This window comes from Zonotrichia albicollis, chromosome 20, assembly GCF_047830755.1.
Source record: "Zonotrichia albicollis isolate bZonAlb1 chromosome 20, bZonAlb1.hap1, whole genome shotgun sequence".
Taxonomy (NCBI): Eukaryota; Metazoa; Chordata; class Aves; order Passeriformes; family Passerellidae; genus Zonotrichia; species Zonotrichia albicollis.
The window spans coordinates 10,446,807-10,474,750 of record NC_133838.1 but is presented as its reverse complement, the minus strand read 5'-3'; the positions used below and the strand labels follow the sequence as shown (position 1 = coordinate 10,474,750).

Genomic DNA, 27,944 nt, shown 5'->3' with positions numbered 1-27,944 from the left:
CATCCCAGGAACGTCCCAGGAGCATCCCAGGAACGTCCCCAGGAGCATCCCCAGGAGCATCCCCAGGAGCATCTCAGGAACATCCCAGGAATATTCTAGGAATGTCCCAGGAACGTCCCAGGAGCATCCCAGGAACGTCCCAGGAGCATCCCAGGAACGTCCCCAGGAGCATCCCCAGGAGCATCTCAGGAATGTCCCAGGAACATCCCAGAAATATCCCAGAAACATCTCAGGAACATCCCAGGAACGTCCCCAGGAGCATCCCAGGAACGTCCCTGAAGCATCCCCAGGAGCATCCTCAGGAATATCCCCAGGAGAACCCCAGGAACATCTCAGGAGCATCCCAGGAGCCTGGGCTGGCCATGCCCCAATGCCACAGGCACCCTGCAGCCGTGTCCCCGCAGAGGAAGACTCGGTTCAAGTAACACCGCGAGAGGACAGCGAGGGGACAGCGAGGTGACAACACCCCACTGTCCCCATCGCCCCGAGTCCATCCTGCCGCTTCCTGCTCAGTCCATGTTGGCGCTGGCCGACCTGGAGCTGCTGAGGGTCTGCGCGGACGCCGAGATGTCCTCGTGCTCCGCAGGGCTGTGATAGTCCGAGGTGACGTCGGGCTCGCCGGGCGGCGCCCGCACCGCGGCCAGGCTGAAGGAGTTGCTGGAGCCCTTGCGCAGGCACTGCGAGTAGAGGCCGAGCAGCAGGTCCAGCTTGTGCTCGATGGATTGCACCTGCAGAGACAAGGGTGGAGGCAGTTATGGCTAGGACGCCTCCTGATTTGTTTGTTACCTTGAATTTCTTAAGATTTTCTAAGCCTCGTGCTGTTGACATTCTTGCAGTGAACTTTCTGACGCACTTTCTGTGAATAACTCATTGTTTTGCATTTCTTTATAGAGGAGGAGAAAGCTGATGGGCTGTCGGTTTGTCCAGTGTCAATGGAGAGGTGGCGCTGTCACCCTCCAATCCACTGTCACTATAAATGTTGGAGTCAGAAAATAAACTTCCCGTTTTCTTCACCTTGAGAACAGAGGTGTGAGCTTGCGTTCTTCCGTGTCCTATAGTGACAGGGATGGATCGGAGGATGGCAAATAGGAAGAATCATTCGGGTTTGATGTGTGGAGGAGTGACCAGTGGGTTAGCTGGTGGAAAGTTTGCTGGGTCACCCAAGGGGTTGGGGGAGAATAGGGCCGGAGAGATGAGTAGGGAAAGCATCAGTACAAACCCTAGAATGTCTTTAATGGTGTAGTATGGGTGGAAGGGGATTTTGTCGCAGTCTGAGGGGGTTATTTGAGCCTGTTTCGTGGAGGAAGATGAGATGGACGAGTGTGAGGCCTACGATGATGAATGGGAGGAGGAAATGAAGGGCAAAGAACGGAGTTAGTATAGGGTTGTCAACAGAGAACCCATCTCAGGCTCATTCAACTACCGTTTGTCCAATGTAGGGGATGGCTGAGAATTACAGAAATCCCTCAGTAACCCCCGGCTCAGCCGGGCCCACCCCCACGGGAGGTTTAGTTGTCCCTCCCAAGGGACAGTGACACTGCCGGGTGTCCCCTCCTGACCTGCCGCTCCACTTTGACCACGCGCCCCATCATGCTGAGCTCATCCACCAGCTCCGCCTCCAGCGCCGGCTTCTCGCCCTTCTCCCGAACCTTCTTGTCCGCCGGGAGCGCCCGGTCCCTGCCCACGATCTGGTCCACGCTGGCAGGGAGGGAAGGAAGGGACAGAGCCCATCCATCACTCCCGAGGACTCAGGAGCCCACCACGGAATGCCCCAAAATCGGGATGGAAAGGGCAGAGCCCATCCATCACTCCCGAGACCCACCAGGCAATGCCCCAGGGTGGGGAAGGAAGGAGCAAATCCCATCCATCACTCCTGAGGGTTCAGGAGCCCACCAGGGAATGCCCCAAAATCGGGATGGAAAGGGCAGAGCCCATCCATCACTCCTGAAACCCCAACCAGGGAATGCCCCAGGGAGGGAAGGAAGGAGCAGAGCCCATCCATCACTCCTGAGGGTTCAGGAGCCCACCACGGAATGCCCCAAAATCGGGATGGAAAGGGCAGAGCCCATCCATCACTCCTGAGACCCCACCAGGGAATGCCCCAGGGTTGGGAATGCTCCAGGGAGGGAAGGAAGGGGCAGAGCCCACCCATCACTCCTGAGGGCTTAGGACACCACCAGGATGGGGAAGGAAGGGGCAGAGCCCACCCATCACTCCTGAGGGCTTGGGACCCCACCAGGGAATGCCTCAAAATTGGAAAGGGAGGGACAGAGCCCACCCATCACTCCGGAGGGCTGGAAACCCCACAAGACAATGCCCCAGGGTCACCTGCAGGGCACCTCACCGCGTCTGCAGGCTCTTGATCCTGCCCAGCATGTCCAGGTGTCCGGCCGAGTACTGCTCGATGACGTCCTTGACGTCGTAGGGACGCAAGGTCTCCTTGAACTTCCTCTTGGCCACCAGGAACTTCAGGATCCTGCAGGGACAGCGGGGCTGGAGGCACGGACGGGGTGCCCAGGTTGGGGGGCTCTGGGCACACTTGGGGACATGGGAGGGGACAGCCTCACCTGACAGCCCTGATGAGGGTCTTCACCGCCGGCATGATGTCCTCGAAGGTCAGCTCGCAGGGGGAGCTCCTCTCCTCACCGCTGTCCTCTGGTGGGCAGTCGGCTGTGGGTGACAAGAGGGCATGGATGGCACAGCCCCAGAGCTGTCCCCAACCCTGCAGCCCCCCCAGTGTCCCCCAGGGGCTCACTGATGAAGATTGCAATGCAAGATGTTTTCTATTACCATCTGTATGGCAGATGACCTTTGTCAAGTGGGCAGTTTGCCTTATCTCTCTCTTTGAGTGCTCAAAATCACTCCTCCCTGGGAGGGGACATCTGCTGATAACAGCTATGGAATGTCCCTGCATGGCTGATAAGAACTACAGCACCCCATTGGGAGATGTGAGCCCGGAGGGAGGAGCCAAGCATTCCTACCTGGATATAATCTGAGATTTCAAACGTTCCCACATGGATATAATCTGGAGATTTCAAACATTCCCACCTGGATATAATCTGGAGATTTCAAACATTCCTACCCGGATATAATCTGGAGATTCTGGAACACCAGCACGGCTTCTGCACTGGATTGCCCAGAGGAACAGCAGCTGCCTCTGCCCCTGGATCTTCAGAGGAAGAGACTGCACCTTTCTCCAGGATCCTGCTCCAGCAGAACCAACCCTGACCCTGCAGGAGGGCTGAGCCACAATTCCAATGGCACTGCTGCCAACAGCCTGACCCACAGGGTGTCAGGTTGGGTTCTGGTTCTGGCAGTGCTGGTTTAGTTCACTGCATTGTTTATTTTATCGGGGTTTTTTCCCTATTAAAGAACTGTTATTTCCTTCTCCCATATTTTTTGCCTGAGACCCCCTTAATTTAAAATTTATAGCAATTTGGAGGGGTGGGGAGGGTTCACATTCTCCATTTCAGGGGAGGCTCCTGCCTTCCTTAGCAACCTCCTTTTCCCAAACCAAGACGCTCACCCTCGGTGGGCGTCCGCGGTTTGAGCCTCAGCGATGCTCGGAACCGCGTGCGGTCGTTGAAGCTCCAGCTTTTCTGCACCTTGGTGGGGCTGGAGGCTTCGGCCACGTCCTCAGGGCTGGGGGAGCGGTGCAGGGGCGGCCCCAGGTGCTGCTGCTGCCGGCCGCGGCTGCCCTGGCGCTGCGAGCTGCTCAGCCGCATCCGCTCCTTGATGCCCATCTTGTTGCTGTGCGGGGAGAGCAGTGTCAGGGCCGTGGGGACGGGGACAGGGACCCTGTTTGGGGTGGGGGTGGCCGGGCTGAGCTCACAGAGAGCCCCTGAAAGGTGCTGGGCATGAACCAGGCCAGGAGCAGGCAGCTCCTACTGGGCAGCTCTGGAGTTTTTCCTTTAAATTCTTTTTTTGGGTCCCAAAAGCAGAGAAAGGAGGTGACAGACAGGGAGAGAGGGGACAGATGGACGTGGCAGCAGGGGACACTGAGCTGAGCAGAGCTCTGCTCCTGCTCCATCCCTCCAAACCCAGCCAAGCTGCTTCATCCTCCTCCTCCTCCTCCTCCAGGCTCTGCTCCTGCCCTACCGCGAGTTCTGCTCCCAAACCCAGCTGCAGTTTCGGGCTGGGGGGGAACACCAGGCAATGTTTATGCAGGACCTACTCAAAACCCCCCGATTTTACATGGTGAGAGACCCCAAATGCAGCTCAAGGGGACACACGGGGAAGGACCCTAAAGGTGGGGAGGGCACGGAGTGAATCCCACACCCTCTGCAGGACAGGATTCATGAAACCCAGGGGTTTGGGGATGGTCCTGGCAGGGATACAGGCAGGGATTCAGGCAGGGATCTAGGCAAGGTCCTGGCAGCGAAACATGCAGGGATACAGGCAGGGTCCTGGCAGGGTCCTGGCAGGAATAGAGGCAGAGATACAGGCAGAGTCCTGGCAGGGATACAGGCAGGGATTCAGGTGGAGATCTAGGCAAGGTCCTGGCAGGGAAACATGCAGGGAAACACACAGGGATACAGGCAGGGATAGAGGCAGAGATACAGGCAGGGTCCTGGCAGGGATACAGGCAGGGTCCTGGCAGGGACACAAGCAGAGAACAGGCAGGGATACGAGCAGGGTCATGGCAGGGATACAGGCAAGGTCCTGGCAGGGCACAGGGCTCCCAGCCCTTCTCCGTGCTGGCAGGTGGGGCTGCCACACATTCCCAGGCTGGGAAGGGCTGTGTCCCAGCAATCAGGCTGCAGCACACAGCTGGGATTTATCCAAGATATGGTTGCCGCCAACCCATTCTCATCCACATTACAATGAGGAAAATGAGGCAGTGAGGGACAGCGGGACAGCTCAGCCCAGGCCATGCACAACCTCCCTGCCCTCAGAAGGATCCCCAATTCTGCCTCCACCCCCTGTGCCTCGGTCCCAGTCCCGTCCATGCCGCAGGCACGCAGGCAGGGCTGCATCCATGCATCCCGAGGGTGCATCCATGCATCCCGAGGCTCTCAGCAGCACACGGTACCTCCTTCTCCACGTGCCCCACGTCTGCAAGAGCCTCCTCTTACCACTAAAGATGGGGCTGGAGGGGCAGGGCAGAGACACAGGAGAAAAGAGAATCAGCCCCGGGGCCACCGCTGGTGCCACCGCCCCGAGGACAGGATGCTCGTGTAGGTCCTGCATAAACACCTGGGCGCCGTCAGAAGGATTTGGGGACAGTCCCCGAGCAGAGGGACCGCGGTGGGGGCTCCCGAGCGTTACCTGAGGCGTAAACACCTGTGGGGCTGCGCGTCCTCCTCATTCCAGCTTGGGGGGGGATGGAGGGATGGAGAGGAGGAGGAGGATGAGCGGGAGAGGGAGGAGAGAGAGAAGATGAGATGTTATGAGAGGTGGGGGAGATGGGTGGGCTCAGACCCCCGAGTGGGGTTCGGTGCTTCCCCTGCTAGGTCCTAGTTGGTCACAGAGCCCAGGGAGGAGCCCCCCAAGCCCTGAACTCACCTGGGGGAGCAGGTGCTGGTGCAGAGGGTTACTGGGGTTAAGAGCATGAATCTGTTTAGGACTAGTGAGAGGTCCATTGCTTTCACTTGGTTTTGCACCAAAATGAGCGGCTCCCAAGACCATTGGATTATGGACCAGGTGCTGCTCATCCCCAGCAGGTGCAGGTGCTGTTCATCCCCACACCTGCACGCTCAGCCCTGCTGGTGTGGCATCATGGGGGAAACTGAGGCACGGGGCCTCTCCCCACCTAACCCTGGTGATGTCCTGGGGGGTGGCAAGCTGGGATCTCCTCTTCAGGGAAAGGGGACAAGGGACACGGTGCAGAGCAGCCACCAGCAGCAGCAGGGCAGCCTCAAGCCCTCCGTTCCCTCCTCATGGGCTCAGGGAGCCCTTCCCAGCCCCAGGCTCTGGGATTTGCTCTTTCCTGGGGCTCCATCCTGCCAGGATGGCACCACTGCCCTTGCCAAGGGGTTTCCTGCCACTCTCAGTTGCCCTGTGCCACATGGAGAGGGCAGCGAGGTGACCCCACAAAGGTAAAACAGCCCAGAGAGTCCCCTGGGATCAAATCTGCCCCTTTTGGAGCTGGAATGGAGCTGGGTGTTGGAACTCAGTGCATCCCTCCGGGTGTCCAGAGTTGCCAAGGACCCCACCAGGGGGCTTGGAGACCCTGGCACACAGAGCACCTGGGGATTTGATTTTCACCCCTGGAGCACGTTACCAGCTTTGTATGAGAACCTGGAAGTCACAGAGTTTTGAATAGTATAATAATAAAATTATCACAGGGTGAAAATATAGATTTTAGGATTTTTGGTGTGGGTGTTATGGGGACAAGATGGAGGAATCTGGGCATGTCCAGCCTTTCTCCTTCTTCTTCTTCTTGGTCTCCATTTTCTGCAGTGATGTTGGCACTTTGGGATTGGTTTAGAGTAGAAGTGCACTGTCTAACATAGGTGATAGGTATTGGGAATTAAGTGTAAATATGTTATATTATATATATATATATAAATAGTATAAATATATCTTTATATATACTATAAATATACATTTATACATATATATAAAATATATAAATAAATATATATTTTTCTATAAATATATTTTTAACTATACATATTATATATATATTTCTCTCTCTCTCCCTCTATATATATATATATAATAAATAACATAAAAAGACAACACCACCTCGGGGGTGGTCAGAGTGCCTGTGGCTGCCCTGATGAGCAGATCTCAGCTGGGCAGAAAAAAATTAATAATTTAATAATAAATAATTAATAAATTTTAAAAATTAATAATGTAATTAATTATTTCAGGTAAAGTAATAATTAAATTAATTATTTCTATTTTATATATATATATATATATATATATATATATATATATATAAAAATTAATAATTTCATTAATAAACAACTTCAAGACCGAAAAGTGAAGAGTCTAGATTTGTTCTTGCCTGGCAGTGACAGTGACATCTCAGGAGGGCCCAGAGGAGCAGAGCAGACAGAGCAGAGAGGAGGGAGAACACGGGGGCTGCCCCCTCCTACCTTTCCCCTGCACACACGGCCAGGCTGAAGCTTTTCTGGGCAGGGGTGAAGCAGTGATAGGGTGGTGGGGCTCTCTCAGGCCATTTTTTCACCTCTGAGTTCCTAAATCCTCCGTTGCGGACCCGGTGCAAATGCTCAAATATAAGGACCAGCTCTCTGAGGTCAGGGTGGAATAAAAAACGGGGAGAAATTAAAATTTCCAAAGCAAACGAAACCGGCAAATCGAGGCTGAGCAGCTCTGGGTTCTCCTGAGCGCAAACCAAAGCAAAACTGGAGCAAAACAAAACAAAAAAATCAGCATTTTTGTTCAAAAGATGGATTATTAACGGGGGGTGATGGGGCTGGGGACGGGTCCTGGGAAGGGATTGAACAGAAGGAAGGGTTGGATGTGCTGAGGGGGATGGGTTAGGGAAGGACAAACTGGGGACAGGGTGGGGACATGGGGACCTGTCACCATCAGATGCTGGGCTCCAGCCAGACGGGGAAAGCTCAGAGCCAGCAGGGATGGAATGTGGCTCTGTGTGAATTCCACTGCTCCTGGCCCAGCAGGAGGGGCAGCAGAGCCCCCTGAGATCCCCAGGATCTGGGGTGATGCTCGGGAAGCTGGGTGTCATCTCAAACCATGACACTGTGGACTCAGGGCTGTGAATATTGAAAGCTCTGCCTTTGGAAAAATTGAAAATGGGACAGAGGGATGGATTTGTCACACGACCAGAGCAGGGCAGGCAGGAGGGCAGGGATGCTCGCAGAGATGTGGGAAACCCTCAGGATCTGGAAAAAACCTTTGGGAAGCCTTTGACCCATCCACAGTGGGCAAAACCCCAGGGATCACAAGAGGGACACACGGCAGGAACGGGACATGGGGCTCCCACAGGATCCCCCCGTGCCCACACCTGGAACCAGCTCCTGTCCTGCTGCAGCTCCACCACCACAACCGTGGGGTCCCCGAGGCGCCTCCCCATTCCCTGTGCAGCTGGAGGAAGGCTATGGATGGAGTGAGAGGGGATGGGATGGGCGCTGTGAGGATGATGAGGGTGAAGGAGGCTCCTTCAGCAGACTCCCATCCTGGGAAGGTGTCGGCGCTGCTCGGCCCCACCGAGCTCCTGGGGGTTCCACACGGTCCCTCCTGTTTTCCCAGGCTGTTCATCCCCACGGGGACCCCCGGGAGCCCCCAGCCCTCACCCCCTCCCGCCTACCTGAAGGCGGGCAGGAGGCTGTCGTAGTAACACCAGGTGGCCGTCAGGTACCCCCGGCTGGCATCGGTGGAGTAGAGGCGCCAGGCAGCCTGCAGGGAGCGACATTCCCGGGAATTGGGGTTAATTGGGATGGGAGAACCCTCCCGGACCCCTCCACCCATCCTGGACCCGGTAGGATGTCAGAGCTGTGTCACACACGTTTTCTGAAAAATCCTTTCCTTAGAATTTTTCCTCCTGAGAAGCTGAAAGGCCTCAGGAACAAAATGCAAACAATGGTTATCTGCTGCTGTGGAATGCAACAGGTGCATCTGGGATTGGCCTCATGTGGTTGTTTCTAATTAATGGCCAATCATAGTCCAGCTGTCTCGGACTCTCTGTCCAAGACACAAGCTTTTGTTATAATTCTTTCTTTTTCTATTCTTAGCCAGCCTTCTGATGAAATCCTTTCTTCTATTATTTTAGTACAGTTTTAATAGATTATATATAATATATATATTATGATGTATAATTAATATTATATTATATTATATTATATTATATTATATTATATTATATTATATTATATTATATTATATTAATTTTATATTATATTATATTATATTAATTTTATATTATTTTGTAAAATGATAAATCCCTAAATAAAAAACCCAGAATAAATAACAACATAGTTAAAAATAAATAAATAAGAAAATAAGAAATAAATAGTAAAATAAATAAGAAACTAATTAAAAATAAATAAATAATAATAAGAAATAAATAAACAAATAATTAAATTAATAATATTATTAGAAATAAATAATAACATAGTTAAAAATAAATAATTAAAAATTGAAAAGAAATAATTTTTATAATAAAATATAAAATAAAATAATAAATATTAAAAGCTTTCTGAAACATGGAGTCAGATCCTCATCACTTCCCTCATCCTCGGATCCCTGTGAACACGGTCACAGTGCTGAATGTGGGGCCGGGAGTTTGGATGGGCAGAGCAGAGGAAGGGACCACGGAACATTCCCGGGAAGGGCTGGGCTGGGACAGGCCCGCCCTGCCTCACCTGGATCAGGTTGGCCGCTGGAGTCCTCCTCTTCTCAAAGTGCTTCTGCCGATGCTGCTCCTGCACCTTGAGGGCGAATCCAGAGCCCAGGATCCCCTGGGGACAGGAGGGAACAGAGCCATGAGTGCCAGCACAGCCTGAACCCCACACAGAGGGTGCTGTACCCCTTTTCCCCCCTATTTTGGGCTCTCCCAGCCCTACTCACAGCGGGCAGGGCGAAGAAGGAGATGCCGAGCAGGGCGAATCCGGCCGCCAGCATCCGGCCCAGCCACGTCTGCGGCGCTTTGTCCCCGTAGCCGATGGTGGTCAGGGTGACCTGCCCGGGGGCACAGCAGCGGGGGGCCTGCAGGGCGCTCCCCCAGCACGGCCCCGTCCCCTCCTGTCCCCGGGGAGCCGCGGGGGCCGAGCTTACCGTGCCCCACCACAGGGAATCGGCGTAGGTGGCGAACTGCACGTTGGCGTCCTTCTCGGCCAGGTAGACGAGGAAGGAGGCGAAGATGAGCACCAGGAAGCCGATGTACCAGGCGGTGATGAGCTCCTGCGGGGCATGGTGAGGCTCAGGGGGTGTCCCTGGGTGGTTTTTTGTTGTATTGTGCTAAACTGTTCTTTAGTTGTTTGTTTTGTGCTGGGTAGATTGGAGATTTGCGCTGAGTGGTCTTTATATTGCACTGAATTTTAGGTTATGTTTATAAAGGTATGTTGTATCACAGATGTGTCAGTCACCTCTCCTTCCCCTCCCAGCACTCTCTGTCAATCCTGGAATTCCAGTGATTGGCAGATCCAAAGGATGCCCTCTACCCCTGGGGGGCCATTGGGGCCATCCAGGTGTCCTTTGTCCGTCCCCTCCTGTCCCTGCTTGGTGGCTCCCTGCCCCTTCCCTGCCCCTCTCCCCGGGGTTCAAAGGAGCAGCAACCACGGGCTCAGGGAGTTCTGTTGGAGCTGCTGCTGCATTCAGAGGCCTGTGGGCCAGAATAAAGCTCTGCATCCAAACCCTCCATCAGAACCAACTCCTTTCCTTCACCATTGCCTTAAAGCTTCTCTGCCAGAGGGAAACCTGAGGAGCAGCCCCTGTTACGGGGGGAAGCTCCATCCCAGCACCACCAGAGCTCCTGCAGGCCTGGCCTTGTCCCCACAGGCCCAGCTGCAGCACCCAGCCAGCCCAAAGTGTTTGTGGGGTGAAACACCACACACCCGGCCGGCCCAAAGTGTCTGTGGGGTGAAACACCACACACCCAGCCGGTCAAAAGTGTCTGTGGGGTGAAACACCACACACTCAGCCCAAAGTGTCTGTGGGGTGAAACACCACACACCCAGCCCAAAGTGTCTGTGGGGTGAAACACCACACACCCAGCCGGCCCAAAGTGTCTGTGGGGTGAAACACCACACACTCAGCCCAAAGTGACTGTGGGTGAAACACCACACACCCAGCCAGCCAAAAGTGTCTGTGGGGTGAAACACCACACACTCAGCCCAAAGTGTCTGTGGGGTGAAACACCACACACCCAGCCAGCCAAAAGTGTCTGTGGGGTGAAACACCACACACCCAGCCAGCCAAAAGTGTCTGTGGGTGAAACACCACACACCCAGCCCAAAGTGTCTGTGGGGTGAAACACCACACACCCAGCCGGCCCAAAGTGTCTGTGGGGTGAAACACCACACACTCAGCCCAAAGTGACTGTGGGTGAAACACCACACACCCAGCCCAAAGTGTCTGTGGGGTGAAACACCACACACCCAGCCCAAAGTGTCTGTGGGGTGAAACACCACACACCCACAGCCAAAAGTGTCTGTGAGGTGAAACACCACGCACCCAGCCCAAAGTGTCTGTGGGGTGAAACACCACACACCCACCAGCCCAAAGGTGTCTGTGGGGTGAAACATCACACACCCAGCCCAAAGTGTCTGTGGGGTGAAACACCACACACCCAGCCAGCCAAAAGTCCGCAATATTGGTAACAAAAATATTTTACAGTTGTTCTCACCTTGCTGTGGGCGTAGACAACGGAGCCCAGCAGCTTCCAGGTGCCACCACGGCGGTCCATGCGCACCATGCGCAGGATCTGCAGGAAGCGCATGCTGCGCAGCGCCGACGTGGCAAAGATGTTGCCCTGCGTGCCCGCGGCGATGACGGCCACCGAGGCGATGAAGACGATGAAATCTGAGGGGACAAAGAGGCTCAGGGGGACGCTGGGGGTTGTCCCGAATTCGGCCCATAAAAAATCAAAGTTGTCATGTTGTAGTAATGTGTTGTATCGTTGATTTATTATTGTGAAGCTGTCTTGTTTCCCATGGAAAATTGCCTCCGTTTGCGTTTGCAACCACTTGTCCTCACTGACAGGGCAGTGCCAAGCTTGAAATAGGCAAACTTTGCTGGATTTCTCCAAAACTAAAGCTGCCAGCAACTAGGACCCAGCAAGTCCTTACAGCCCCAAACACCACCTTTAATCTAATAGCCAGACCCTGGGGAAATGACTTCTTTTTCCCATGGAAAATTACCTCCGCTTGCGACCACTTGTCCTCGCCACCAGGGTGGTGCCAAGTTAGAAATTTGGGAAGTTTCCTGGATTTCTCCAAAACTAAAGCTGCCAGCAACTAGGACCCTGAAAGCCCTTACAGCCCCAAAAGTCACCTTCAAGCTGATACCCAAACCCAACGAAAATTACTTTTTTTTCCCATGGAAAATGGCCTCTGTTTGTGGCCACTCCCATTGGCAGACCATGTGGTGCCAAGCTCGAAATTGGCAACCTTTGCCAGATTTCTCCAAAACTAAAGCTACCAGCAACTAGGACCCTGAAAGTCCTTAGAGCCCCAAACACCACCTTTAATCTGACACCCAAACCCAATGGAAATGAATTTTTTTTGGTACCTATCACGCAGAAGGGTTTCCTGGCGAAGCGGAAGCGCCCGCGCCAGCCGCGGTAGCGGCAGCAGCAGCCGGCGGCCCACACGCGGATGATGTACTCCATGCCGAACACCACGATCATCACAAACTCCTGTTGGGGGAAAAAAAAGGGGAAAAAAGGGGAAAAAAGGGGGTAAGGAGAGTGGAGGGCTCAGATTTGATGGGGAAAAGTCAATTTGGCTGAGTGCGGCGTGGGGTGGCAGCAGTAAGGCCGGCCGAGCTGCCCCAAGGGATGAGGGTGATGGGACGGAGCTGCCGGGGCTGTGAGGGAATTGCTGCTCTCCTGCTCACCCCGAGCTGGGTCCTTTTCCTCCTCTGTCAGCATTGTCCTCCTACCTCTCGCACAAACAAGCCCCCGTTCTGCTTACTTGCAGGAAAAGTCACAAGGACCTTCCCAATTTAGTCTCCGTCACTCGGGAGAAGTCCCTGCGTCAGCTCTTTGTGACAGTTTGGGGGAAAGTTGCCTTTTTTAGCCCCTCGTGCCCTGCCTGTTCCAGCGGTTTTCGCATGGATTGGGACAATGGTGGGATGGAGAGACAATGGTGGGATGGGCCCTGGTGACACCCACGGCCAGGCCACCCCCGTGGTGCCATCGGGCCATCGGTGACTCGTGATGAGGTCACAGGGCTTCTGTCCATGATCTTCCCCAATTATTTTAGGATATAAAGAGGGGAGAGGGAATCCAAGCAGCAGCCCCGCTCCCGCATCACTCACCAGGATGAAGAGGCACTCGTTGGCCAATTTCTGGTGCTCCTGGATGGTGGAGAAGACCGACAGCACCAGGCAGCTGAAGACGAGGAGGAATCTGGAAGCACAAAGTGTCAGTGGGGGCACAGGGACAGCCAGGGGACCCCAGCCCACAGTGCTACCCCCCTCTCACAGCCTGAACCCCCAGGCAAGACCTCCCCAGGTCGTGGCAGAGCCACTGGGGACACGTTTTGCCTCTAGATGGTGGCATGGAGCCTTTGGGGAGCCCAGGAGCTGCCGTGGGGCTCGGTGCCAGCTCTGGCGCAGCCCTGCAGCTTCTTAATTAAAGGCAGGGAGGGACACGGGGGGTCTGGCACTGTGCAGGGCTCTGGTGCTGCAGGAAGGGCAGCAGAGCTCCTCAGGACTGTCCCCAGCATCACTGCCAGTGTGGGGACATGCCAGCAGCACCAGGAAAGTGTCAAAAAAGGGGAAAAGTGCCCAAGAACAGCTCTGAGGCTGCTCCTCCCCAAGTGCTCAGGCACGAGGGGCTTTGGCCCATTTAAAGTAAGGAGGGGAATTAAAATTAAAAAAAAGAGAAAAGGAAAAAAAGAAAGTCGACTCTGAAGCTGGAGCAAATGAAACCTCCAAAAATACATTTTTTTCCCCTGATCCAGCGATTCTAAAAAAGGAAAACGGAGGGCTTGTGCCACCGGCCCACGTGACACAAAGGGCCACTCGTTGCTCCGTCACCACTGCTCTGGGATGGCACCAGGGACCATGGGCACACCAGGGACCATGGGCATGGCACCAGGGACCATGGGCACACCAGGCTGGGTGGCACCAGGGACCATGGGCACACCAGGGACCATGGGCACACCATCCTGGGTGGCTCTGGGGACCATGGGCACACCAGGGACCATGGGCATGGCACCAGGGACCATGGGCACACCAGGGACCATGGGCACATCACCATGAATGGCACTGGGGAACATGGGCACACTCCTCTGGGTGGCACCAGGGACCATGGGCACACCACACTGGGTGGCACCAGGGACCATGTGCACATTGCTCTGGGTGGCACCGGGGACCATGGGCACACCAGGGACCATGGGCATGGCACCAGGGACCATGGGCACACCAGGGACCATGGGCACACCACCCTGGGTGGCACTGGCACCGAGCCCTGGTGGCCCTGGCACCTTGGTGGCACCCATCTCAGCCCCATGGCTGTGTCCTCATGGTGACAATGCCCAGGGGCCACCAGGGGTGGATGGAACCTCCCCAAAACAACAACGAAAACCCAATGGGGAAGGAGAAATCTCCTCAATTCATCCAGGGGCTGTGGGGGGCTCATTCCCCCCTCAGGAGGACTTTCCCACCTCTTTGTGTTGTTGATGTTGATGGGATTTTTGCGCAGAACCAGGGTGAATCCTGTCCCAGCTGTCCCAGTGTCACCAGGGGACACAGCACAGAGGGGACAATGCTCTGTGTCCCTCAGTGGAACCATCCAGGACCCCTCCTCACTGACCCCACAGCTCCATGTGGGGCTGGGGGCTCCCCAACCCAGCCCTGCCATGAGGTGGCACAGCATAAATGGGACCTTTTCTGGGTCCTTTTCCCCAAAATGCTGCTGATAGTGGGACTGACAGCCAAAAAACCCTCAGGAATGGGAGAAGGGCTGGATGCAGAGCAGGGAAGAGGCAGAGCTGGGGCCAGGGGTGTCACAGCCCTGTCACCACCCTGTCCTCCCTGCACTGCTGCTCTCCCAGGCAAGGCAGAAGGTTGGAGCCAGCTCCTTCTCCCTCTGAATTATTAATTGGGGTTATTTTTCCTCCAGCGCAGCAGTTCTGGAGTGAAACCCCACAGGGAACAGCAGCACCCCCGTGGCACGGGCAGGAGGTGCCAGGAGGAGCAAAACACGGCTCGGAACTCAGAGCTTGGTGCATCATCAGCAAGAAAAGATTATCCAGGCAGGATTTAGCAGGCAATTACACGGGCAGCCAAGCACAAAGCAGAGGACAAGGCAGAAATCTCGCGGGCTGCGAAAGATTTGTGCCCCTTCTGCAAAGCAAGATTTGTGCCCCTTCTGCAAAGCAAGATTTGTGCCCCTCGTGCAAAGCAAGATTTGTGCCCCTTGCCTCATGCACACGTGGGGACTTTGCTGTGGGTGGCCCTGGCTCTGGAGCACCACCGGGATGGGATGGGGAAACCTCCCAGCAGCATCCTGTGGGATTTGGGGAAGGATCCAGGCAGGAGAGGCCCCACGGGGCTGGCTGGGAAAGGAACTTTCTGGGAACGCATCACCTGCTAGGAATTAACTCGCAAAGCCCGGGCAAACGCCCCGTCCCGGCTGCCGGCGGCGCTTAAGCGGCTTAGGGAAGGGTCAGATGGCTGAAGGCAGCGAGGGGAGCCAGGAACCAGCATCTCCCGTCCCTGCCGGGCAGGAATTCTGCTCTACCAAACATCCAGGGGGGTTTTACACCCTCAGCCCTGCACTGGCCCTGGCAGAACTGTCCTGGTCCCCACTTTCCCAAATCTCCGGGGGTGGCACCAGCCCTGGCAGGGCTGTCTTGATCTCTGCTTTCCCAAATTCCCGGGGTTGGCATGAGGGTGACACCAACCCCATCAAGGCAGTCCTAGTCCCACTTTGCCCTCAACCCAGGATTGGCACGGGGATGGCACCAGCCCTGGCAGGGCTGTCCCTGTCCCACTTTGCCCTCAAGCTGGGATTGGCACGAGGGTGGCACCAACTCCTCGCAGGGCTGTCCCTGTCCCTGCTCTGCCCTTGCCGTGGGACTGGCATGGGGATGACACCGGCCCTGGCAGGGCTGTCCTGGTCCCCACTTTCCCAAACCCCCCTGGGGACTGGCAGTGCCAGGCTCCCATCCCATCTTGCTGCTCTTCCCACCCTCCAAGAGGAGCTGGAAAATCCAGGAATGCTGGACGGGGAATGGAAAAGGGGCAGAGAGAGGGACAGGAGTCCCAGGGCATCCCCAGAGCAGAGGCTGAGCTGGTTCTTCACCTGTCCCAAATAAATTTCCCATCTCCAGCCCCATCCTCACAGGGTCCCCTCCTTTCCCAGCATGGACACAGGGACAGGTTCCGGCAGGAGCACAGCCCGGCCCCAGCAGCAGTGAAACCTCCCCAAAACAATAATGAAAACCCGGCGGGGAAGGCGAAATCTCCTCAATTAATCTTCATTAGGGTGGGCTCTGCCATCTGCTGCTGCCCGAGCCGGCCCGGGAACAGGTGAGCAGGGAAAGCTGCTGAGCTCAGGGGAACCAGGGCCAAGTCGGGCTCCCTGCATGGGCAGGCGGGCACAGCTTGGCTTCCAGTGCCCCCAAAACACCGCTGGGCAAAGGGGCTGCACCCCAAAACAGCCTGGGATGAGAAAAAGGAAAGGGATCTTCAGAGCTTGTGGGGTGGGATGGGGATGGGACAGCCCAGCCCTGGCAGGATTCACCCCCAAATCCCTGGCGTTGGCACAGGGGTGACACCAACACTGGCAGGGCTGTCCTGGTCCTGCTTTGTCCCTGACCTAGGATTGGCATGGGGGTGACACCAACCCCATCAGAGCTGTCCCAGTCCTGTCCCAGTCCCACTTTTCCCACTTTGCCCTCAACCCGGGATTGGCACGGGGGTGACATGGACACTGGCAGGGCTGTCTCCCTGTCCCCACTTTCCCAAATCCCTGGGGTTGGCATGGGGATGGCACCGACCCTGGCAGGCACAGATCCCAATCCCTGCTTTGCCCAAACCTCCAAGACTGGCACGGGGATGACACTGACAGGGCTGTCCCTGCTTTCCCAAATCCCTGGGGTTGGCACAGGAGTGACACCAGCACTGGCAGGGCTGTCCTGGTCCCTATTTTCCCAAAGCCCCAGGGTTGGCATGGGGGTCACACCGACCCTGGCAGGGCTGTCCTGGTCCCTGCTTTGTCCTCACCCCAGGATTGGCACGGGGGTGACATGGGCACTGGCAGGGCCCAGTCCCACTTTCCCAAATCCCTGAGACTGGCACGGGGGTGACACTGACCCCATCAGGGCTGTTCCTGCCTCACTTTCCCAAATCCCCAGGATTGGCACAAGAGTGGCACTGGCCCTGGCCGGGCTGTCCCGGTCCCTGCTCTGCCCAAATCCCCGGGACTGGCATGGGGGTGGCACAGGCCCTGGCAGGGCTGTTCCTGTCTCACTTTCCCAAATCCCCGGGACTGGCATGGGGGTGGCACCGGCCCTGGCAGGGGCACAGGCAGCGATAACTCAGCACAAGACAAACACCATCTCAAACAGCTCCGCCGCGGGATGAGCGATCAAACCGGCCCCAGAAAGGCACAGATCCCTTCCCCGACACGATCTCAGCACCTAAACCCTACCCTCCAGCTGTGCCACCCCTGGAAATTCGTGATTTGGCCCAAAACTGCCCGCGCACAGCTCCAGCAGGAATGGCGACGGCGTTTCACCCTCCCGGCTCCCCCGGCCGCCAGGTTCAGCTCGGTCTGCAGCTGTATAAACAGCACAAGGCATAAATCCCCGTCCCTCGGCCCCGCAGCCCTGCAGGAGAGGTGGAGCGGGCAGATATAAATAACCGGGCTGTGGCGGCCCTGTTTGCGCCCGTAACCATGGCACGGAGCGGCCCACGCCGCCCAGAAGGGAAGCAGAAAAGCTCCGGGAGTGTTTCCCCATGGGGAGAGGCGCAGCAAAGCCCGGCACACGCTCAGAGCCCGGCCCCGAGGCGTTATCAGTGCTGTTATCAGGAGGGTGATGCTCACAGAACCCCGGGAAAAGGCAGCATGGGAGTTACCCCGAGATGTTATCAGAGCTGTTATCAGGAGGGTGATGCTCACAAAGCCCCAGGGATGTCCCCCAAGGCGATTTTCAGGAGGGTGATGGTCTCAGAACCCCACAGCCCCAGAGGAGAGGCAGCACTGGATGCCCCCTCAGATGTTATCACAGCTGTTATCAAGAGAGTGATGCTCTCAGAATCCCTTAGCCCTAGTGGAGAGGAAGCACGGGATGTCCCCCCGAGATGTTATCAGAGCTGTTATCAGGAGGGCGATGCTCCCAGATCCCAGGGAAAAGGCAGCGCGGGATGTCCCCTGTCCCCCGAGATGTTATCAGGAAGGTGATGCTCCCAAAGCCCCAGGGAACACGCAGCAGGGGATGTCCCCCGAGATGTTATCAGAACTGTTATCAGGAGGGTGATGCTCTCAGAACCGCAGGGAAGAGGCAGCACGGGATGTTATCAGAACTGTTATCAGGAAGGTTCTGCTTCTAGAGCCCCATAGCCCCAGCACAGAGGCAGCAGGGGATGCCCCCCGAGATGTTATCAAAGCTGTTATCAGGAGGGTGATGCTCACAGAACCCCGGGAAAAGGCAGCACGGGATGTCCCCTGTCCCCCGAGATGTTATCAGAGCTGTTATCAGGAGGGTGATGCTCTCAGAGCCCCTCAGCCCAGTGGAGAGGCAGCACGGGATGTTCCCCGAGATGTTATCAGAGCTGTTATCAGGAGGTTGATGCTCACAGAACCCCGGGAAAAGGCAGCACGGGATGTCCCCCCGAGATGTTATCAGAGTGTTATCAGGAAGGTTCTGCTTCTAGAGCCCCACAGTCCCAGCACAGAGGCAGCACGGGATGTACAGCCTGGGGAAGGTAGCACGGGATATCCCCCCAGATGTTATCAGAGCTGTTATCAGGAGGGTGATGCACCCAGATCCTAGGGAAAAGGCAGGACTGGATGTTATCAGAGCTGTTATCAGGAGGGTGATGATCACAGAACCCCGGGAAAAGGCAGCACGGGATGTCCCCTGTCCCCCGAGATGTTATCAGAGCTGTTATCAGGAGGGTGCTGCTCCCAGAGCCCCACAGCCCCAGTGGAAAGGCAGCACGGGATGTCCCCCCAGATGTTATCAGAGCTGTTATCAGGAGGGCGATGCTCTCAGAACCCCAGGGAAAAGGCAGCACGGGATGTCCCCTGTCCCCCGAGATGTTATCAGGAGGGTGATGCTCCCAAAGCCCCAGGGAAGACGCAGCAGGGGATGTCCCCCGAGATGTTATCAGAACTGTTATCAGGCGGGTGCTGCTCTCAGAACCGCAGGGAAGAGGCAGCACGGGATGTTATCAGAGCTGTTATCAGGAAGGTTCTGCTTCTAGAGCCCCACAGTCCCAGAACAGAGGCAGCACGGGATGTACAGCCTGGGGAAGGTAGCACGGGATATCCCCCCAGATGTTATCAGAGCTGTTATCAGGAGGGTGATGCTCACAGAGCCCCTCAGCCCCAGTGGAGAGACAGCAGGGGATGCCCCCCGAGATGTTATCAGAGCTGTTATCAGGAGGGCGATGCTCTCAGAACCCCAGGGAAGAGGCAGCACGGGATGTTATCAGAGCTGTTATCAGGAAGGTTCTGCTTCTAGAGCCCCATAGCCCCAGCACAGAGGCAGCAGGGGATGTCCCCCGAGATGTTATCAGAGCTGTTATCAGGAAGGTTCTGTTTCTAGAGCCCCACAGTCCCAGCACACAGGCAGCACGGGATGTACAGCCTGGGGAAGGTAGCACGGGATATCCCCCCAGATGTTATCAGAGCTGTTATCAGGAGGGTGATGGTCTCAGATCCCAGGGAAAAGGCAGCACGGGATGTCCCCTGTCCCCCGAGATGTTATCAGAACCGTTATCAGGAGGGTGATGCTCCCAGAGCCCCACAGCCCCAGTGGAGAGGCAGCACGGGATGTCCCCATCATCCTGGGGAACGCTGGAAGCAAAACCAGGACACAAATCCTCTCCCGCGCCCCACGGCAGCACCCACAGAGCACTCCAGCCTAAATCCCGGTGCGTTTTGGGAGGAGAACCTGGCTGGTGGCACCCGCCGTGCCCGCGGGGAGGTCACAAGGCTCCCGCGGCCGTGCCAAGGCGCTCACACGGAGCAGCCGGGATAGTTTTGCTCTTGGATCATCTGGCAAGGAGCGGGCTGGAGGGGGGGGAAGGAGCCAGAGAGTTTTCTGAGGCACCCCAGCAGAGAGAGAGAGAGAGAGAGATCGGGGCTGTCACCCTCTGCCAGCACCTGCGGGGACATTTGGGGCACAAAGGTGTGGTGGCCCCAAAGTTGGGACCCTTAAAGAGTGGAGGGGAGGTTTGGGATCAAATGAGGGGGACAAAGAAGCAAAAACTTCAGCATCACTCATTGGGGTGCCAAACTGGCACCTCCTGTGCCAACATGGGGGGTCTGGCGGGAGCAGGAAGAGGGAAAAAGGGAAAAAATAAACAGATGGAAAAATCAATGCACCGTTTCATGTTGCGCCGAAGTCGCTTAATTTTATGCCCTGGTGACACCACATGGGGCTGGGGAAAGTGCTGTGCCGGCTTCTCGTGCCGCTGGCACTGCCCCTGGAGCAGCTCCCGTTTCAGCCCCGGGCTGAAGGTGGCCCTGGGGGCACAGCCTGAGCCCCTCTGGGGTGGCCGTGCCACCACCCAGCTGGGGGACAGTGAGTTAAAAACCTCCAACGAGCTAAATTCAAAGACGTGGAAGGGTTGAGAGTTAAACCCAAGAGTTAAGAGAGGCTGAAGAGTTAAATTGAAGAGTTTAAGAGAGGCTGAGGAGTTAAATTCAGGAGTTTTGGAGAGGCTGAGGAGTTAAACTCAAGAGTTTAAGAGAGGCTGAAGAGTTAAATTGAAGAGTTTAAGAGAGGTTGAAGAGTTAAACTCAAGAATTTAAGAGAGGCTGAAGAGTTAAATTGAAGAGTTTAAGAGAGGTTGAAGAGTTAAATTGAAGGGTTTAAGAGAGGCTGAAGAATTAAATTCAGGAGTTTTGGAGAGGCTGAGGAGTTAAATTCAAGAGTTTAAGAGAGGTTGAAGGGTTAAATTCAAGAGGTTAAAAACCTCCAACCAGCTAAATTTAAAGAGGCGGAATGGTTGAGAGTTAAACTGAAGAGTTTAAAAGAGGCTGAAGAGTTAAATTCAAGAGTTTAAGAGAGGTTAAATTCAAGAGTTTAAGAGAGGCTGAAGAGTTAAATTCAAGAGTTTAAGAGAGGTTAAATTCAAGAGTTTAAGAGAGGCTGAAGAGTTAAATTCAAGGTTAAAAACCTTCAACGAGCTGAATTCAAAGAGGTGGAAGGGCTGAGAGTTAAATTCAAGAGGTTTTTCCAAGCGGGCGGTGGGGACTCAGCACGGAGCAGGGATGGAAGGATTTTCCTGCAATCCATGCCAGCCTCCAGGGTTAGGAATTGCCCTGGGGGTGTTGGCAAGGGCTGGGCACTGGCTGTGGTGGCACTGCCAGCATGGCAGGGGGGGTTTTCTGGTTCTCCAACAGGGCTGGAAGAACCAAGGAAATTCCTCTTCCAGGTGGGAAATAAACCCCAAGAACCAGGAAAATTCCTCTCCCAGGTGGGAAATAAACCCCCAAAACCAGGGAAATTCCTCTCCCAGGTGGGAAATGAACCCCCAAACCAGGAAAATTCCTCTCCCAGATAGGAAACAAACCCCAAAACCAGGGAAATTCCTCTTCCAGGTGGGAAATAAATCAAACAACCAGGGAAATTCCTCTCCCAGGTGGAAAATAAACCCCAAAACCAGGGAAATTCCTCTCCCAGGTGGGAAATGAACCCCAGCAACCAGGAAAATTCCTCTCCCAGATGGGAGCAAACCCCAACAATCAGGGAAATTCCTCTCCCAGGTGGGAAATAAACCCCAAAACCAGGGAAATTCCTCTCCCAGGTGGGAAATAAACCCCAAAACCAGGGAAATTCCTCTCCCAAGTGGGAAATAAACCCCAAAACCAGGGAAATTCCTCTCCCAGGTGGGAAATAAACCCAACAGCAGCGCAGGGAGCTGGGCCTGGCACAGGGGATGCTGCTCCAGGCAGGGGATTGCGGCTGTTCCCGGTGCTTGCTGCTGGCTCAGGCTTCCCTAATTTGCTCCAGGTGAAGCTGTTCTGCATGGAAATGCTCCTCCAGGAGCAGCAAAAGCGCTGAGCCCAGCTGCTGGCGCCGTTTCATAACCGTGGGCAACAGCAGACCCCGAGAATTTGAGGGGCTGGCGGGTGGGCAGGGACAAACCACAATGGGAATAAATAGAATTGGGCACCTGGAAAAATTCATGGAGCAGCTCCAGGGTGCAGAAACCCCCTGGCAGGGCAGCCCCTGCCCACGGGCACGCAGCTGTGCCCGTGCCAAGCTTTGCCGGGAGCAGGGAAGCGCCTGCTAAGGAGGAGGAGATTGGAAAAGGGAAGTTCTTATTTTGCCTCCTGGCTCTAAAGCCTCTGGTTAATGCTCTGGGCTCCCTCCTGGATTTGCTCCGTAAGCTCCAGGGCTGCGAGTTCTCATTCCAAGCAGGCGAGGCTTGGCTTGGTGAGGCCGGGCAGAGCCTCCCTGCATGGTCTGGAGGGGATGGAGGGGCTGGGGGCACCTCAGAACTCGGATTTCCACCTGCACGGGCTTCAATGTCCTCACCACCCTTTCCCTGAGCATGGGGGACATTGGGGACACCCACCAGACCCCAAAAGTGGCTCCAATCCCTCCCAGCCCCCAGGGCAGAGCTGCTGCAGGAATTATTCAATCACCAAACCACGGAGCCCAGAGCAGGTGCTGGGAGAAGATTTGGGATCAATTGGCCGAGACAGAAAGAGGCTGGAGCGGGTCAATAAACGCGATGGGCTCGGCCGCGCTGCGGGGAGGGAAGCGCGTCACTTCTCAGCGGGGATTTCCATTTTAGCAGCTCCCAGCCCTGTCCCGGAGCCAGCCCGCCCGGGGGAGGCAGCGCTGGGCTCGGTTTGTGCCGCTGGGGCTCCGTTTGTGTCACCAGCACAGGGGACAGGCTCGGTTTGTGTCACCAGTGCTGGGGCTCGGTTTGTGTCACCAGCGCTGGGGACCGGTTTGTGTCACCAGCACAGGGCATAGGCTCGGTTTGTGCCGCTGGGGCTCGGTTTGTGTCACCAGCACAGGGGACAGGCTCGGTTTGTGTCACCAGTGCTGGGGACCGGTTTGTGCCACCAGCACTGGGGACTCGTTTGTGCCACCAGTGTCGGGCTCGGTTTGTGCCACCAGCACTGGGGACAGGCTCGGTTTGTGTCACCAGCACAGGGCACAGGCTCGGTTTGTGTCACCAGTGCTGGGGCTCGGTTTTTGTCACCAGCGCTGGGGACCGGTTTGTGTCACCAACTCTGGGGACTCGTTTGTGCCACCAGCGCTGGGGCTCGGTTTGTGCCACCAGCACAGGGCACAGGCTCGGTTTGTGTCACCAGCCCTGGGGACCGGTTTGTGCCAACAGCACAGGGGACCGGTGTGTGCCACCAGCGCTGGGGACTCGTTTGTGCCACCAACTCTGGGGACCGGTTTGTGTCACCAGCGCTGGGGACCGGTTTATGTCACCAGCACTGGGAACGGGTTTGTGCCACTGGAGCTCGGTTTGTGCCACCAGCGTTTGGGACCGGTTTGTGCCACCAGCGCTGCCCCAACCTCGGCCTGGGGGCTCCATCCCCTCCCGTGCCTCAGGGGAGGAAGAGGAGGGGGTAACACCTTCCTCCTCTTTTGTTAAAACCCAGCGATTGCGGCACACAAATCATCGCCGACAACTTCAGAGCCGCTGCAACAGCTTCGCAGCTCCCATCTGCTGCGAGAGAGAGAGAGAGAGGAAAAAAAGAAAAAAAAAAAAACAAAAAAAAAACTTGGAAGGAGCCAGAAATGAGCAGCATTACGGGAGAGGCTTCGCAGAACAGATGTCTGCACCTTGCACCCACCGCGGAGTCTTCCCACAAGATTCGGGGGGTCCCTGGCAGGACTCTGCCCTGCAGCTGCCTAAAATTGAGCAAGCGAGTGAACAAAAACCTCCTCAGCAAAGGCTGGAGACGTTTGGCTGCTGCTGCTGCTGCACATCTTGTGGAACAGAGCCCAGAGCCCGGGAGCTGGGGCCAGGCACGCTGGGGTGGCAGGGGAGGGACTGGGGGGGCTCTGCAAATGGGACCGCTTGTCCCACGTTGTTATTTTTGGGGTAAAAACGGCGCAAAGTGGTGAAGGATGCTCAGGGGTGGATGAGCAGGGGCACAGCTCTCCCACACCCCATGGGTTGTGTGCCATCCATGCCCACTGCCTGGCCTGCCAGGGGAGGGACTGGGGCTCTGTAAATGAGGCCGCTTGTGACATGTTGGTGTTTTTGGGGTAAAAAAGGCTCAGACTGGTGGAGGATGCTCAGGGATGGATATCCCAGCTGGGAGATGGGCAGGGGCACAGCTCTTCCACATCCCATGGGGTTTGTGTGTGCCATCCATGCCCACTGCCCGCCCTGCCAGGGGAGTGACTGGGCAGGCTTGGGGGACTGTAAATGAAGCTGCTTGTGCCAGGTGTTGGTGTTTTTGGGGTAAAAAAGGCTCAGACTGGTGGAGGATGCTCAGGGATAGATATCCCAGCTGGGAGATGGGCAGGGGCACAGCTCTCCCACATCCCATGGGTGTTTGTGCCATCCCTCCCCACTGCCCACCCTGGCAGTGGAGGAACTGGGGGGGCTCTGCAAATGAAGCTGCTTGTGCCAGGTGGTGTTTTTGGGGTAAAAAAAGGTTCAAACTGGTGAAGGATGCTCAGGGATGGATATCCCAGCTGGGAGATGGGCAGGGGCACAGCTCTCCCACATCCCATGGGTGTTTGTGCCATCCCTCCCCACTGCCCGCCCTGGCAGGGGAGGGACTGTAGGGGCTTTGGGGGGGCTCTGAAAATGGGGCCGCTTGTCCCACATTGTTATTTTTGGGGTAAAAAAGGCTCAAACTGGTGGAGGATGCTCGAGGTGGATATCCCAGCTGGAGATGAGCAGGGGCACAGCTCTCCCACATCCCATGGGTGTGTGTGTGCCATCCATCCCCCCTGCCCGCCCTGCCAGGGGCTTTGGCTGCCTTTCCCTGCTGGAAAAGCTTTTCCCAAGGTGGGATTTTCCACGCAGGGATTCTGGCTGTGGGAGCCCGCTCTGGAGGTAGATGTGGTTTCCAAATGGGCCTCGGGCTCGTGTCCCGGCTCCCTGGGGAGCTCCAGGTGCCCTTTCCTCCAGTGACAAATCCCCGCTGCCAGCTCGATGTGCTAACTTAGGCAAGACCCATTTTCCTGCCTCTTAACGAGCTCCGGCTCCCGCAGCACCCCAGGAACGGCGCAGCCCCGCGGCACCGCTCCAGGTGAGAGGGAAAGAGGCAAAATTTTGTCCGTGCCCACACCTGGAACACGCCAGGCAAGGAGGGAAACACCTCCTGCCCCACGGCTGTGGTGTCCCAGCATGTCCCCAGCTCCTGCTTTGGGAGGACAATCCCAATATTGGAGCCCCCTCTGTCCCTGCAGCCTCCCAGGTGTGTTGGGGCTGCTGTCACAGCCCCCCGAGGTAACAAACCCGAGCGGGTGAAGCTGTTCTGAGCCCTGAGCTGAGCCAGCAGCCGTGGGATGCTCGGATCCAGCCAGGGAAGCTGGAGCAGAGCTCAGGAAAACACCCGGAGCTGGGAAAGGAGCAGGTGCGCTCCTGGGAACGTCCCTGTGGCCATGGAGAGGGATTTCCAGGGCTGGGGATCCACGGGGAGCCGGGAACGGGCGCAGCTCTGGGGGTACAGCGGGGACAGGACCACCGGACACGGCTCTGGGGTGGCACTTGTGCTTTGTCCCAGCAGTGCTACAGGTACGGGACAGCAGAGTGTCCCCCTCCCACCCAGAGACAGCAAAGTGACCCCGCTGCCACCCACAGCTGTCACCCCCCTGCCTCTGAGGGTCCCCCCACGCTCTGAGACCCCCATAGGGACAGCGGCAGAGCGGGACGGTGACGCGGTGACACCGGGAAGGGACTCTGGGCCACGCCGGAGGGTGAGTCCCATCCTTGGGGACGCGCTCAGCTCCTCGCCCGGGACCCTCCGCCACCGGCCCGGCACCGGCTGCGGGGCAGGAGCGGCACCGGGACACCACAGACCCAACCCGGGAGGCGGATCCCAGGACCGGGACCGGGGTAGGACCGGCTCCGGGGCGCCACGGACTCACCCCGGGTGGCAGATCCCGGGACCGGGGTAGGAGCAGCACCGGGACACCACGGACCCAACCCTGGTGGCGGATCCAAGGACCGGGACCGGCTCCGGCGGCACCGGAGAAACTTCCCGGTGGAGCCGGGGGCGCTCTCCCGGTACCCCCGGTGCTCATTCCCCGCGCAGCTCCGGGTGTTCGCCTCCCCGTGCCCCCCTCGCGGTGCCCGGTACTCACATGAAGACGTGGTAGATGAACGCCCAGCCGCGGGGCCGCTCCAGCACGTTGTACAGGCAGTTCTGCAGGCGGCGGCGGCAGCAGCGCGGGGCCCCGGCGGGGCGGGGGGCGGCCCCGAGCCCCCGGCGGCGGGGAGGGGGCGGCGGCGGCGGCGGCAGAGGGGGGACGGTCCCGCTGCCCGCCCCGGGGGTGCCCCCCGAGCCCTCGGTCCGCACCGCCGTCAGCGCCGCCCGCCGCTCCCCGCCCGCCGCCGCCCCGGCCATGGCCGCCCCGCTCAGGCCGCCGCCCCTCGCATGGCCCCGGCCGCCGCGGGACCCCCGAGCCAGCCCGGGGCGGCTCTCGGGGCCAGCACCTGCCTTTAGCTGCCCGCAGCCGCCCGCGGGCCCTCCCCCGGCCGGCCGGCCCGCCCCGCCGTACCTGGCCCCCGCCCCCGGGGCTCCGCCGGACGGGGCGGGCGGGGAAAGCGCCGGGGATGGGCCGGGGGTGGGGACGGGACGGTGCTGGGCACGGGGAGGGTCCTGGGGCGTCATCCTGGGGCACCGCATCCCGACCCGCATCCCACGGCTCGTCCCAAACTGCGCCCGACACCCAAACACATCCCAAAGCGCGTCCCGAACCGAGTCACATCCCAAACTGCGCCCCACACCGAGTCACATCCCAAACGCCATCCCAGCTTCATCCTGCACCGCATCCCAAATGGAATCGCTTCCCAAAACACGTCACTGCCTTCTAAACTGCGTCCCAAATTGCATCCCGAACTGGATCCCGCAGCACACCCCAAACAGAGGGTGTGGAGCATCCCTGGAGGAGATTGAACATCTCTGGAGGAGATGGGGCATCCCTGGAGGAGATGGAGCATCCTTGGAGTAAATGGAGCATCCCTGAAGGAGATGGAGCATCCCTGGAGGAGATGGAGCATCCCTGGAGGAGATGGAGCACCCCTGGAGGAGATGGAGCACCCTTGGAGTAAATGGAGCATCCCTGAAGGAGATGGAGCATCCCTGGAGGAGATGGAGCACCCCTGGAGGAGATGGAGCACCCTTGGAGTAAATGGAGCATCCCTGGAGGAGATGGAGCATCCTTGGAGTAAATGGAGCATCCCTGGAGGAGATGGAGCATCCCTGGAGGAGATGGAGCACCCCTGGAGGAGATGGAGCACCCTTGGAGTAAATGGAGCATCCCTGGAGGAGATGGAGCATCCCTGGAGGAGATGGAGCATCCTTGGAGTAAATGGAGCATCCCTGGAGGAGATGGAGCATCCTTGGAGTAAATGGAGCATCCCTGGAGGAGATGGAGCATCCCTGGAGGAGATGGAGCATCCCTGGAGGAGATGGAGCATCCCACCCCTCCCATCCTCCACAGACTCATCCTCAAGCCGGGCTCCAAGTGTTCCCCAAGTTCAGCCCTTTGCTTTTCCACCTCAACCTCTCCCCAACACAGCGGGAAACTGAGGCAGGGACTGGGAATTCCGTTTCCAAGCTGGATCCTTGTTCTCCTGCACCTTTGGGGAACCCAAGTGCCCCCACCCCACTCCTCCATCTCCTGCTGGAGCAGAGCTGGAGTTCAGGGCTTTGGGCAGTGAATTATTTAGTGGCAGTCAGAGATCCTGGCACAGCGCGGGGCCCTCGTGAGCACTGCGGGATTTGGGAGGTCTGGGCAATCACAAACAATAAATAAACAATTTTATTTACTTGGAGGAAATGGTGCTGTTAAACCCACAATTTCCCCTCAAGGATGCCACAAAAACTCCACACACAGACGGGATAAGAGAGAAATGCTGGAAATCCAAATGAAATTCTCCCCTCCATCAATCCCTAAATCCTGCATCCCCCCAAAAATTGCTTCCCAGAGCATCCCCAG

The 27,944-nt window shown here is 57.0% G+C and overlaps 1 protein-coding gene across 3 annotated transcripts; it reads right to left on the bottom strand.

Moving 5' to 3' along the window:
• Nucleotides 1-153: 153 nt before the first annotated feature.
• Nucleotides 154-26,486, bottom strand: KCNQ4 (potassium voltage-gated channel subfamily Q member 4). 3 transcript variants are annotated; one of them, XM_074555695.1, is made up of 15 exons: nt 26,085-26,486; nt 12,916-13,006; nt 12,166-12,292; nt 11,282-11,457; nt 9,712-9,837; nt 9,505-9,615; nt 9,300-9,395; nt 8,246-8,334; nt 7,050-7,205; nt 5,269-5,313; nt 3,527-3,750; nt 2,568-2,670; nt 2,345-2,476; nt 1,560-1,698; nt 154-728 (listed from the first exon to the last, which is right to left on the bottom strand). In XM_074555695.1, the coding sequence occupies exons 1-15, from the start codon at nt 26,345-26,347 to the stop codon at nt 510-512; spliced, it is 2,097 nt and encodes a 698-aa protein (XP_074411796.1). In that variant the 5' UTR covers nt 26,348-26,486; the 3' UTR covers nt 154-509. The 3 variants fall into 3 exon arrangements, with proteins under 3 accessions (XP_074411796.1, XP_074411797.1, XP_074411798.1); XM_074555696.1 differs by lacking the exon at nt 5,269-5,313; XM_074555697.1 differs by lacking the exons at nt 5,269-5,313; nt 7,050-7,205.
• Nucleotides 26,487-27,944: the final 1,458 nt, after the last annotated feature.

Coding starts and splice junctions, on each gene's coding strand:
- KCNQ4 (XM_074555695.1), bottom strand. CDS start 26,347: ATGGCCGGGGCGGCGGCGGGCGGGGAGCGGCGGGCGGCGCTGACGGCG. Junction 12,293..12,915: donor ACGAGTGCCTCTTCATCCTG/GTGAGTGATGCG, acceptor TTCCCCCAACAG/GAGTTTGTGATGATCGTGGT. Junction 2,477..2,567: donor ACCCTCATCAGGGCTGTCAG/GTGAGGCTGTCC, acceptor CTGTCCCTGCAG/GATCCTGAAGTTCCTGGTGG.